Source organism: Lagopus leucura, unplaced genomic scaffold (assembly GCF_019238085.1).
Source record: "Lagopus leucura isolate 7727_CA_CO unplaced genomic scaffold, USGS_WTPT01 Super-Scaffold_100009, whole genome shotgun sequence".
Taxonomy (NCBI): Eukaryota; Metazoa; Chordata; class Aves; order Galliformes; family Phasianidae; genus Lagopus; species Lagopus leucura.
In genome coordinates, this window is record NW_024962266.1 from 7,763,331 (window position 1) to 7,775,001 (window position 11,671).

Here is an 11,671-nt window from a genome sequence, read left to right on the forward strand (position 1 = left end):
GGGAGCGTGGTTGGCAACTGCTTTTCTCTGCTCTCGGGAAACGTGACAATATGTCAGCCAGATCTCTATTTCCCCTTCTGTCTCTTTACAATGCAGGAGCATCTGGATATACGGAAATGACATGACTGAGTCCAGCTGGAGAAATGAACTCTCCTTCAACAAATCCAGTGATTTGAGCTCAAGTTTTCCCAGAGTTTCCTGCTTTATTGTGCTTTATAGCTTAGACAGTGTTCTCTGCTGGAATGTGCTAATTCATTTTCTTTATATTATTGGATGATTTTGTTTAAATTTAACCATTTTTTGTAAATTTATTTACATTCTGTAATTGTGTTTACATTTCATCCACCTGAGTGTACTTACTTGCCTCTTGCCTATTCTGCATTGATCCCTGTTACTTTTATTTACATTTTCATCCTGAAGTAGGCTGGCTTCGGTGGCATATTGAGTCAAGAATTAAAAAGCCTGCAGGTAATTTGATTATCAGTGTATTTCGCCTCATCTGCTTCTAGCTTTTTCTCCATGAACATGCTTGGAACTTAGCCTGGGAATGATGGCAGAGTCAGGGTGAGTCTTCTTTAAACAACTGGGGGAATCTCTGGATCACAGAACCCAATTCCTACTCAGGACCTGAGCTTCCATGTTATTTGGTGGAAAGGCAAGATGCTGGGATGCAAGTGACTAACTGGTATTTCTGGATGTAGTTAGGCACAACTCCTTCTGTCCAGGTCCTGAAATGAGACCTGCCATCCTTTTCATTTTTTGGTGAGCTTGCATTGCTGTCTTGATGGATCTGATACGCTTGTGCTTTATTTATTTTTTTGGTAATTGATCCAATGGTGACATATTGCAGCTGATGGATAGGAACAGCTAGTGTGTTTATGTGGCATTGGTTTACTGCTCGTTGGGGAGCATGTTTACTGCCTTTCTTGATAGAGCTTCATAGAAGATACGCTCTTCATTTTTCTTGAAGTTCACTTTTCTAAGAATTTTTTGAAAGGTAGTGTGCACAGCACACGCAGCTCGGTGCGGCAAGGGATGATTCTTTGACCTTGAGATGCCTTCAGTACAGAGAGATTTTTATTTAACTTCACCAAATTCATTCAGCCAAGCTCATGAAAATTAACCAACGCAATATGCTGCATTTGTGTACTGTTAATGGAGTCTAACAGTCTCGGTATTCAAGAGGGGTATAAACATGAGTTGAGTTCTAAGAAAATAGAGCAAGTAAGTAGTACCTGATTTTCCTGTTGTTGCTTTTGCTGATGAGGGAAATTACAGGACAGCTAAAACCTTGCTTTAGTCACCAAATAATTGGACATGATTTCTTGGGATAAGATCTCAAGAGAACAAAGGCCTGCTGACTCCCCTTGCAGACAGGTCTTTTGTTGCAGGAACTTGGAGAAGAGGGAATCTTTCAGCTGAAGACTGGGATGAATCAATGCTGAAGGTCCAATAGAACAGTAGGGCTCCAGTGTAGGGTGCAAGTCCCCCTGCACAAGATAAATCCATTGAGAGTAGCAAGAAGCTATTAAAGCTTCTGTTTAGACTATCAAAAAAAAAAAAAAAAAAAAAAAAAAAAAAAAAAGAAAAGGAAAAGAAAAAGAGAAGAAATTGAGCTTTAATGCCATTTAATGTACAGATTTGACAGCGGTGATCTCACTCAGTTACTCTGTTAGAGGACCACGGATCATATAAGGCAGAGAAGTGTCCTGGGGGAAGAGCTGGTGCTCCATATTGCGGAGGGGTTCCATTTAGCTGTCTGGACTGTGGGAATGAGAGAGAGGTAGACACTGTATTTTAAACGTTCATGTTGAGAAGAAGTGCGTGTTGGGCTTGTTTGTTTGTTTGTTTATCAACTTTGATGAAGCCTCTTGTTTCAAAACCTTATCCAGATGACAGGAAAAGCACTGCCAGTACTTTCAGTGCAAAGCGATAGGCTACTGCAGCGCATTATTATTTACTTTATGTGCTCATCTTCGCAGCCTTACAAAATGGCATTCATCTGCCATGTATTGTTACTGAAGGGGATCTCTTCCTCCCCCCCGGCTTCAGCCAGAGCTGAAGATCTGGTAGAAAAACAAATGCATAACGTTGAATGCAATGACAGCAACAGAATGAGAAGAAATCTTGGCAACATGTGAGCAACATTAATAATAGTAACCAGTATTATGAAAACAGTCCTAGTGAAAATGCAGCGATAAGCTGAATACAGTGATATACGATTCATCACCTGTATTGCCTACACAAAGTAACTAAAATCCAAGTTCCACAAACACAAATACTCCTTTTGACATTCTCTTGTGTACAGATGCATTGGCAGAAGCAATATAAGCCTCATAGAATTCTTCTTCCTAACATTTGCACACACGGTCTGTTAATATTGCGTTGTACTGCTGTATACTCAGTCCTCAGTCTATAGAACATTTTCTCATTTCCCTCTCTTTTCGACTCAGATTCAACAATGCCACTGAACACTCCTTTCTCAAAGTCAACTGTAGTCATCTTGAAGGTAGGAGGCCACCTTAATCAACACTAGATAAAGAACACATACATGCATATCTTTCCAATACATTTTTTTAAAGTCATACTTACCTATTCTCTCCTTTCAACACATCTTGGATACGCTAGCTGTCCTCTCTTGCACTGCACTTGAAATAAAGTCGCACCAGATTCTGCTCCAACATGGCTCTGTTTGCAGTAAAATCCGACATAATCTCCATGGTAAAAGTAAACTTGGCTCTCATAAAAACTTTCCAGCAGCACGTTATTTTTTTCCATCTCACTCTTTGACAAAGTGCACGGCTCTAACGAATAGAGATATATTCAGTGTTAAGAAATCAATTATTTTTGAAATCAGATTATTGTGACTAGAGTTGATGCTCAAAAGGCAGGTTATTCCCCATTCTCTTAAGATATTATACATGAAATCGCTGTATTTTTGGACACAGCTGGCACGTAAGATGTACTTACTTAAAAAAAGCCAATCAAGGTTTTACTTGCTCCTATTAAAACAGGCCATTCCTCTCTAACTGAAAAATGCAGTCGAGATCTTAATAATGTTCCAGCTGATAACACTCAAAATCTATAAATACTGAGCATCAATCTATAAATGGTTCACATCTAACAACCAGAAATAAATGCTCATATATCTTATATATCTTCTTGTGCCTACCTATACAAAGTGGTGGTGAAGTCCACCGGCCTTCGGAACAATAAATTCTTTCAGATCCTTGCAAGAAGTAATAATCAGAGCAACTATACTGAACTGAAGAGCCATTGTCATACTGGGTCAGAGGTGGGAGAGTAAGAGCTCCATTTGCAACAGACGGTGGAGAGTCACATTTTTCCGTGGGAACTGGAATAATGTCAAAAATCTTTGTGAAAAATTCAGCTACCAAAGAAACTAACAAGTCAGCAGCTTTAAATTGCTGTCAGCACTACATAAATATCAACCCAGTTTATTCTCAATACTTCTACATTACGTCTCAAATCGGAATGAAATCTGAGTTCTTTCTGAACCATGAGAAACCCCTTGTATGCGGTTCAGTGTTTACAGCTGTCTTTCTACAGCAGAGCTTTCACTTCCCTCAGCTTGAAGAACAGCTCCTCCCTCCCTTCTATTGCCTTCCCACCACAGGAAGGCATATTGTTTTTATTATGCTTGTATATATTTAACAACTATATTCAACACAAATTTAACAATTTATCTGTATTGGGTAAAGATATCAGTCAGATACTAAACTTTATTACTATTTATAATACTTTCTAGGCCTGTACTGCTGAAGCAAAAGTTTCTGAATAGGTCTGAGATTGATGAAATCAAAAAGACAAATGGAAAGGACGGTTTTACCTTGCAAAACACATTTGGGGTATTTCAGCCTTCCATGGTCACACCGAGTTCTCCCAGGGGATGGCATGGTAGCATGGGGAAATTTGTATCCTCGCTTACATTCAAACTCAATGAGATCACCGTGTAGGAAGACGAATTCTTCCTGTCTCCATTTCAACTCTATATTGTTACTATTCATATCAGTTACATTAAGAATGCATGGATCTAGGAAATAAAAACAATCAAGCGATTTCTTAACTCTTTTTTGTAGGATTTGGGAAAAAAAAAGGAAATAAACCCATGGTACTAAAATATTTTGGAATTCTGTGAGAAATAACATTTTGAATATATTAAAAAAAGGAAAAGAATACAAAAGTAAAGAAATGGACCAAAGTAACAAAACTAATATGCAAAAAAAACCCAAAACAACTCAGAACAGTAATTCCCAGAAAACACAAACTTCTGATACGTTTTCTACAAATATTTTTAAACATCTGGCATGCTTCATTTTGAAATAAATAACTAAATCTTAGACATGTTATTTATTTGCATTATCATAATAGATTAAAAACCTAAAGTAAATACCTTTTAACAGTGGATCCTAGTGGAAAAATGATCATTTTTTTTACAGGAAGGAAAGAAGGATACATCTATTGTATTTTTTTCCTGCAAGGCTTACCCAAGCAAGTAGGCCGTTCTGTCCAGTTTCCTTGTTCGCAGTAAACAGTACTGGGTCCATCCAAAAAATGGTAACGCTGGCAACTGTATTCTACTGAGCTGCCATTTTTGTAACTCGGTAATAAAGGGCCAAGGAGAACACCATTTTTAATCACAGGTGGAGAGGTACAGTTTTGCTGTATTTCTAATACAAGGTAAGAAGATACGTAATTAAGTCTTTAAAATGATGTCAGCACTGTGAAGTGTTTGAATAGCGATGGAGTTTGATCCAAAATTTGCATATAAATAAAGTGTCTGACAAGGTCCACAATTCCCCTACTGAAGTGCAGGCAATTTTTATTCATTCTACACTTCTCATCTATGTCCACTCTTAACTCCTGCTGGTTTACAGTTGGTATGGACTAGCTGTTTGGGTGTGCTGAGACCGTCTGTTTTGTTGCTTGAAATGTTAAACCCACATGGAGTTCAAAATAAACCTCGGTGAACTGTTAAATAAAGGATCAGCAAAATACTCCTGAATTTGCACATTCAGACAATAGCAACAGAAGCAATGCAAAGTGATTGCAGCTAAATGCTAATGCATGTAAAAAAATTACATATACAGCACTGAAATATCGTTTTAGTTCACAGTCTCTGGAAATAAGAATGTTCTTCAAGCATACTGCTAAAACAGTACACAAAGAATATGCAAACATCCACAAGAGTAAGGAATGGTAGGGTCGCAAAAGAGTAATAAGGTTAGTCATAAAATACCTGTAACAGTACTAGAGAGCATTGGATTTCTTATTAAATAGAAAAGCACCTACTCATTTCTTCACTGTGATATGTTTTGCTTGCCCTTATTGATGCATCTGCCTCGAATGCTGGTGTCTCAGATTCCCTTTTATCCATAGATCCTAAAATCACAGCAGAAACTTAGAACCAGATTCCTTGAAAATAATTCATTCTCAATTATTAACAAACAAACAAACAAACAACAACAACAACAAAAAACAGAAAAAAAAACACTAAGAAATAATCTAGCTCATCCTCTTTCTTAATGTGCAGCACTTAAACTCTCAAGCATTTATCAGAGGAGGACAAATAGCTTTGCAGGTATGGAAACTGTGACTATTAAGAACATTAAGATACTGTTTAAGAATTATTTCTCATCAGCTGCCAGAGGTACTAACCCATACAGATAGGAGGTGGCGTCCATTTTCCTTTTTCACACTGGATTTCCCCAGATCCTCTTATTTCATATTCACTCTGACACTGTATACGAACTCTGTCGCCATTGCGATACGTTCTCCTAACTGCGACGATATGGGCATGAGGAGGCAGTGGTGGTGGAGGACATTTATTTCTTACATCTGAAAATAAAAAGCACATTCTGTTTCCCACTAAGCAAACCTGTAAGCAGAGCAATTCATTTAACCATATAGTGTGCGAGTCTATGTTTTTAGAAGACATTTCTGGTTAACCAGAGGAACCTCATAGCTTCACAACTCATTTTCTAAAATGAAGATTTAGAACAAAAATGGGATTTTACTTTCAGCAAATATAAAAGAGAGGTATTATGATATTGCACTGCTATAAACAAACTAATAATCTCTTGTGTACTCAGTAAAATGTCCTTTCAAAGTATGCAGGTAACAGAGATTTTCCACACCCTCCATTAATACAGTACTTAACACAGCCGATGTAGCAATTCTAACACTACACAAGCAGTGAAAGCAGTGACTCATTTCCTATCCTCACATGAAGTTTGTAGTCAGTATTGCCTCAAAACTAGATTTAGGCCACATTTTCATTTCTTCTGAGCACTGCTCTTTCTTTGCGCTCACCCAGGAAACAGTTCTGAACAAATGCAGGGCTGAGGAATGTACTAAGGTGTCATTTTTTTGAGAGAGATTTTACTGCATTTTAAACCCAAGCATAACTGCTAGGAAAGGAACGTAAATTTCATCTTTGTACCAATCACATTACTTTCTACAAGATCGGCTACGAAGCAGTACTGTGCTCAGCTTTGGGCTCCTCACTACAAGAAGGATACTGAGTTAATTGAAAGCTGGTAAAGAGACTGGGAAACAAGACATATGAGAAATGGCTGATGGAATTGGAGTTGTTTTCTGGAGAAGAGGAGGCTGAGGGGATACCTCATCACTCTGTACAACCACCTGGGAGCAGGCTGCAGCAAAGACATTGTCCATTTCTCTTCTCATGTGACAAGTGATAGAAAGTGAGAGAACAGCCTCGAGTTGCAGAAGGGGAGGTTTAGATTGGACATCAAGAATAATTTCTTCATGGAAAGAGCAGTTAGGTTTTGGAAGACACTGCACCAGGGACGTGGTGGAGTCACAGATTTGAGAGATGTGTGGGTGTGCTGCTTAGGGACACGGATGGACATGTAGCATTAGGTGAACAGTTGGACTCGATGATCTTAAGGGTCTTTCTTCCAACCTAAATGATTCAAAAACATCAATTTTATTTAAAAATGCACTTAAGACAGTAGTGGGGTATTTTGGGGTTTTTTTTTTGTTTGTTTTTTTAAGGAGACATACTTATATATTCTTTCTTCCTCAAGCATCAGACAGAAATGCTGTAAAACAACTGTTCTTAGTACCTCGAGAGGCATGCTCTCATCTCAGGAAGCCATGCTTGAATAATCCTTCGAATAATCTGAATACAGTTTACCTTGAACTCAAAGGCTGAGCAGCTTCCCCTCTATTGCTTCTTCCTGCTTTTCCAAGAAACAACACATGAAGAAGCAGCAGGTAACAGTACCCGCTCGATTGTTAGATTCCACCTAGAACAGGCGGAAGCAGCTTAATTCCAATCGCCATTTCCTCTTCCCCACCATTTAGGCTTCGTGCTCTTCTGCTAACACTTTATTTCTGCTCAGGTTGTAAAACTGGTACAAGAGCTTATTTTTATTTTGTGTTCATAAAGAAGGCATTTCATTTCATGAAAGCGCGGGAGAATTTTACATATCACAAATGTAAAAATAAGGGTACCTTCACACACTGGAGGATCTGGATACCATCCAAAGTAATAACATTGAATCAGGTCAAATTCATGAAAAGAATAATTTTCCTCACAGAAAAAATGAACAACATCTCCTTCTTCATAGATCTTCTTCACAGGATAGAAACCTCCATGTTCTATTACACCCAAGGAGGGGCAGGTTTTTTCTAGTGAGAAAACATAAAAAACTTTTTTATCCCAACAGTTTAAAAAACATAAATTTTTTATTCAGTTGTAGGCTGTGTCACATTTCAAAACGAATTCATTTCACTACGTACTTGAGCAGTTCGGAGTAAGGGACCATCCATGAGCGAGACAAACTGCTTCTTCGGTAGTGTTTCCTCCTGCAGTGTGGTATCCCTCATCGCATGTATATAGCAGCGCTTGATTCACTCGGAGCTCTCGCTGGGTCGTTAGGTAGTTGCCATGATGTAACTCGGGTACTTGGCATGACTCTTAAATGAATAAGACGTGTAATATTGCCGTGGGGGTTTTTTTTCCCTGTGAGCTTACTTATCTAAAATTTCCCTTTAAAGTGATTGTATCTGAGGCAGTCTTTGGAAATAATGAACAATTAAAAACGCAACAGTTTACATAGGTTTTCTAGCGTTCATTTGGGTGCAAAGTTTGGACAGAAATGGGTTTATTTGAAACAAAATTATCTCACCTGTACCGATTCCGCAATTTTACCTATACCAATTCACAAAACAAGCAGCGTGAAACATCTGACAACTTCATCGTATGAGATACAGCCGGGAACTTACTTCAAGAATATTCAAGTAACCTAACAAAGGCAGTTTGACCTTACAGGTACGGGAAAGACAGCAGAATTTTATAAACATATATGAAATAAAAAGGAGAGAAACACAATCCTACCAACTTTCTTAGTACAGCTTGCCTGGGAAGACCATCCATCTGATTGACATTGTACTGTATCTTCAGTGCCACCGCTGGGAGTGTGGTAACCTTGACTGCATTTGTATTGTAATTTCTCATGTATTTTGAAGTACGTTTCTGTACCGTAAAAAATGCCATGTTCCAGAAGAGGCTTATTACATTTTTCTAAATGAAAAGAGACGGTTTGGTTAGGAATAAATAACTAAGGTAGTATTGTCTCTGATGGGCAAGAAAGTGGGGTTTTAAAATAATCTCCATCTCATTTCATTTTCTCGTTTTACCAAAAAGCTACCGCGATCATTGAACAGACAGTAGTACCGCGGAATATGTCAATCTGGAGCTAAGGAGGTTCAGATGTCAATTATTTTTCCCCGGTTAAGTTATGCTAGGCAGCTTTCTTGAAATTCTTGAAAAGCATATGTGGTAAGAGTCCTTAGAACATACACTAGTGTTAAACAGTTCAACGTACGAATATACATAGCAGACTTCACCTCGACCTGACTTAGGCATTTTTATCTCTACTATTCTGCACCTTTTGTCCCCATAATGCTTAGGAAACTGAGCTAAAATAGTTTTCTGCTAGAGGCAGTAATGAAATGAAGAAGCGAGCTCACTGTAGCATTGTGGCACTGGTGACCATCCTTTTGCTGTACAAATTATTCTTCCGTCTTGAGTCCCGGTTTCAGTTGTATAACCAGCCACACAAGAATAGGAAAGGCTTTTTCCTTTACGCGTAGGGAAATAGTAATTTTTGAAGCTGTAATAATATGGGGCAATCCTTCCATTTTCTACATGTGGCAAATCACAGAGTTTATCTGCAAAGACATAACACGTGTATTGCTCACTAAAAATCTCACCCCATCTAAGAACGTATTTGTTTAAAAACAGTTGGAGTGATTCAGGCTTACAAAGGGAACGAAACACTGCTTACAAGGTGAAAGCTGTGTATTTGCAGTCACTGTTAAATGAAAATAGTATTATTCTAAAGTTATCATACTTACTATGCGTTTTTACTAAATCTCATCCTTCGCATGAAGAGTCTTATAACACCCACTGAAATTACAATACATCGAAAATACATCTGACTACGTTCTTTAGGTTCACAGAAATGCAATCAGTGGAATGAAACGAGCACCTTCTACTGAAAAAACATTCTGATGCACAGACCGAAATGAAATGGAAACAGCGTCAAGAATTAGCTATGCAATAGCTGCTCATTCAGCACAACAAACCAACAGGAGGTAACACAGAAGATGACTCGCTGAAGGAAGGGAGGTTAAGAACAGAAGTCGCAGTTCAAGCAGGACGCATTCTAGACAGACCCAGGAATTTCAAACGGTACTGAAAACACGGATAGGAAATGTGAAACACCACCCGAGGCTAACCTCTGCAGGCACCATTTAACTTCTGCTCTTGTGCTCGATGGTTAGCCAGAACAGCCCAATTACTGAGACGTGCCAGCGTACGTAATGTCTAGGAGGGCAAATTTCCATTCGTATAATGCCCCAAAGTAGCTCAGATACATTTCCCGAGGAAACTCTTCTGAATAGAAAGCTGGATCTTTCCATTATTCAGCTTCAACGTGTGAATCTGTAGCTATGACAAGCAGCAACAACTGATCCACGATTATCGGCCATCTCGCAACAGAACCGTATTTAAAAAGCAGTCTTCATTCTTGGTTAAGATATGAAAGACACCCTGCCTTAGAAACCTAAACTGCACGTTCTACGTTCAATGCATATTAATCAGCAAAAGAATTCGGTGTTTTTACCTTCTGCAAAGAGTTTGCCTGAATTCATCATAACTAGGAAGAAAAGACAGCTTTTAAATCTCATCTTCATTACCGTCCCCGTCAATAGTTTCCATCATCTGCAAAAACTCCCCAGCTATCACTTCTGTAAATGATTAACTGAATTTTCAATGCTACTCACAAACGCTGTAATGCCCAGAGTGGTTTGTAACTCAAGTTTCTTCCCCGAAAATTTTAATTTTGTTTTAATTCTCCACAAACCACAAATAGACGTGCAGAACTCTGCTCCCACTGGACATACTGTATATCAGTAAATGGGACTGAACTTGTTATATAACAGTTAAACTAGGCAACAAACCGAATGGAACAATTTAAACCAGTTGAACACTGTTCCCATTAGAACCGCTCGAATTCCAAGTTTAAAGGGCATTCCGTTATCAGGTTACTATTTACCTTGGCTGCAGCAAGAAGAAATAAAAAATTCCCTCCCACACACTCCTTTGCATTCTATCTGTAATTCATTCTGGAGGCCCTAATATTTATGAGAACATAACCACATAGCCACTGCTCTTTCCTGTCCTTATGTTCCGTAGCATAGCCATCCACCTTTCTTTCAAGCAAAGAAAAATGGAACAACACTGTTGTCTAAAGAAGTTAGATTAAATAAGTTAGATTAAATGAGTTGTTTTTACAGGCGTTCTGTACTGTTTGTTGAAAGCAGACGAATGAGCCTCGACTTTAAGCTGTTAGGAACAGGGGTGTACAAAAGCGTTCCCTTCTTTTTCTTATTCCTTTTGAGGAAGGGCTCATGCATTTTAGAGCCTGAATTAATCTAGTGATTTAAAAAGTAGCAATTTTTCAAGGGAAAAAAAAAGAGGAGCTATCAATTGGGTGAACAGTTGCAACGAGCGTTCCTGTTTAATTTAATTAATTTAATTTAATTTATTTAACTTTTGATACAATTCCTTAGCTTGTCTGAGCTAGAAGTGTTTCACCGACGTGTGTGGAGCTGTGCTGGGCTCACACTGAGGACGTCGTCCTTTTCTTTAAATAAACCATTAGAATAATATGTTGGTTTAAAATATGTCACAAAGCCATTATTAATGTTATTAAAGGCTGGATGTGTTTTTAGAATGTGTTTGATCACTGTTGTCCTACCGTATGAATTACAGAATCATAGAATCATTCAAAATAGAACGCATAGAATCAATCAAATGAGCAACCATCTGTGTTGAGTTTGTTTGTACATTTTTTTGTTTTTGAGCAGACCAAAATCCAACAGCGTCTCACAATGCAGGAACAGAGTTCAGAATGGAACTATTAGTCACTGTTACTTTTCTGTCGTTCTTTCCATCACTCTCTTCAATGAGGTAACGTTGGCGACTTTGTGTGTGTGTGTGTGTGTGTGTGTGTGGATTTAGTATTACATTATCATTTTTCATTTATTGTAATATAAAATTAATACAGCCTATACCCGCTGAGTTTTTTTTTCAGATACTCAGAGGTCTTAT

The 11,671-nt window shown here is 38.3% G+C and overlaps 2 protein-coding genes across 4 annotated transcripts in view; one reads left to right on the top strand and one right to left on the bottom strand.

Moving 5' to 3' along the window:
- CFH (complement factor H) overlaps positions 1-2,681 on the top strand; it is a 35,531-nt gene extending 32,850 nt beyond the window's left edge. The window contains exon 24 of the mRNA XM_042873948.1: positions 97-2,681. Within this exon, the coding sequence (XP_042729882.1) occupies positions 97-120 (24 nt within the window). The 3' untranslated portion in view covers positions 121-2,681. The remainder of the gene's footprint in view (positions 1-96) is intronic.
- On the bottom strand, positions 1,042-10,427 carry LOC122181457 (coagulation factor XIII B chain-like). 3 transcript variants are annotated; one of them, XM_042873953.1, is made up of 12 exons: positions 10,182-10,427; positions 9,025-9,225; positions 8,390-8,575; positions 7,792-7,968; positions 7,504-7,680; positions 5,680-5,859; positions 5,314-5,403; positions 4,509-4,691; positions 3,851-4,054; positions 3,173-3,355; positions 2,593-2,804; positions 1,042-1,546 (listed from the first exon to the last, which is right to left on the bottom strand). In XM_042873953.1, the coding sequence occupies exons 1-11, from the start codon at positions 10,249-10,251 to the stop codon at positions 2,593-2,595; spliced, it is 1,863 nt and encodes a 620-aa protein (XP_042729887.1). In that variant the 5' UTR covers positions 10,252-10,427; the 3' UTR covers positions 1,042-1,546. The 3 variants fall into 3 exon arrangements, with proteins under 3 accessions (XP_042729887.1, XP_042729885.1, XP_042729886.1); XM_042873951.1 differs by lacking the exon at positions 1,042-1,546 and adding an exon at positions 1,612-1,764 and having other exon boundaries at positions 10,182-10,425; XM_042873952.1 differs by lacking the exon at positions 1,042-1,546 and having other exon boundaries at positions 1,612-2,804.
- Positions 10,428-11,671: the final 1,244 nt, after the last annotated feature.

Excerpts from the sequence above, each read along its gene's own strand:
- LOC122181457 (XM_042873953.1), bottom strand. The coding sequence starts at position 10,251 with ATGAAGATGAGATTTAAAAGCTGTCTTTTCTTCCTAGTTATGATGAAT. Across the intron at positions 4,055-4,508 it reads AGAACGGCCTACTTGCTTGG|ATCCATGCATTCTTAATGTA; the intron begins GTAAGCCTTGCA and ends TTTATTTCCTAG. Across the intron at positions 3,356-3,850 it reads CCCCAAATGTGTTTTGCAAG|TTCCCACGGAAAAATGTGAC; the intron begins GTAAAACCGTCC and ends ACATTATTCCAG.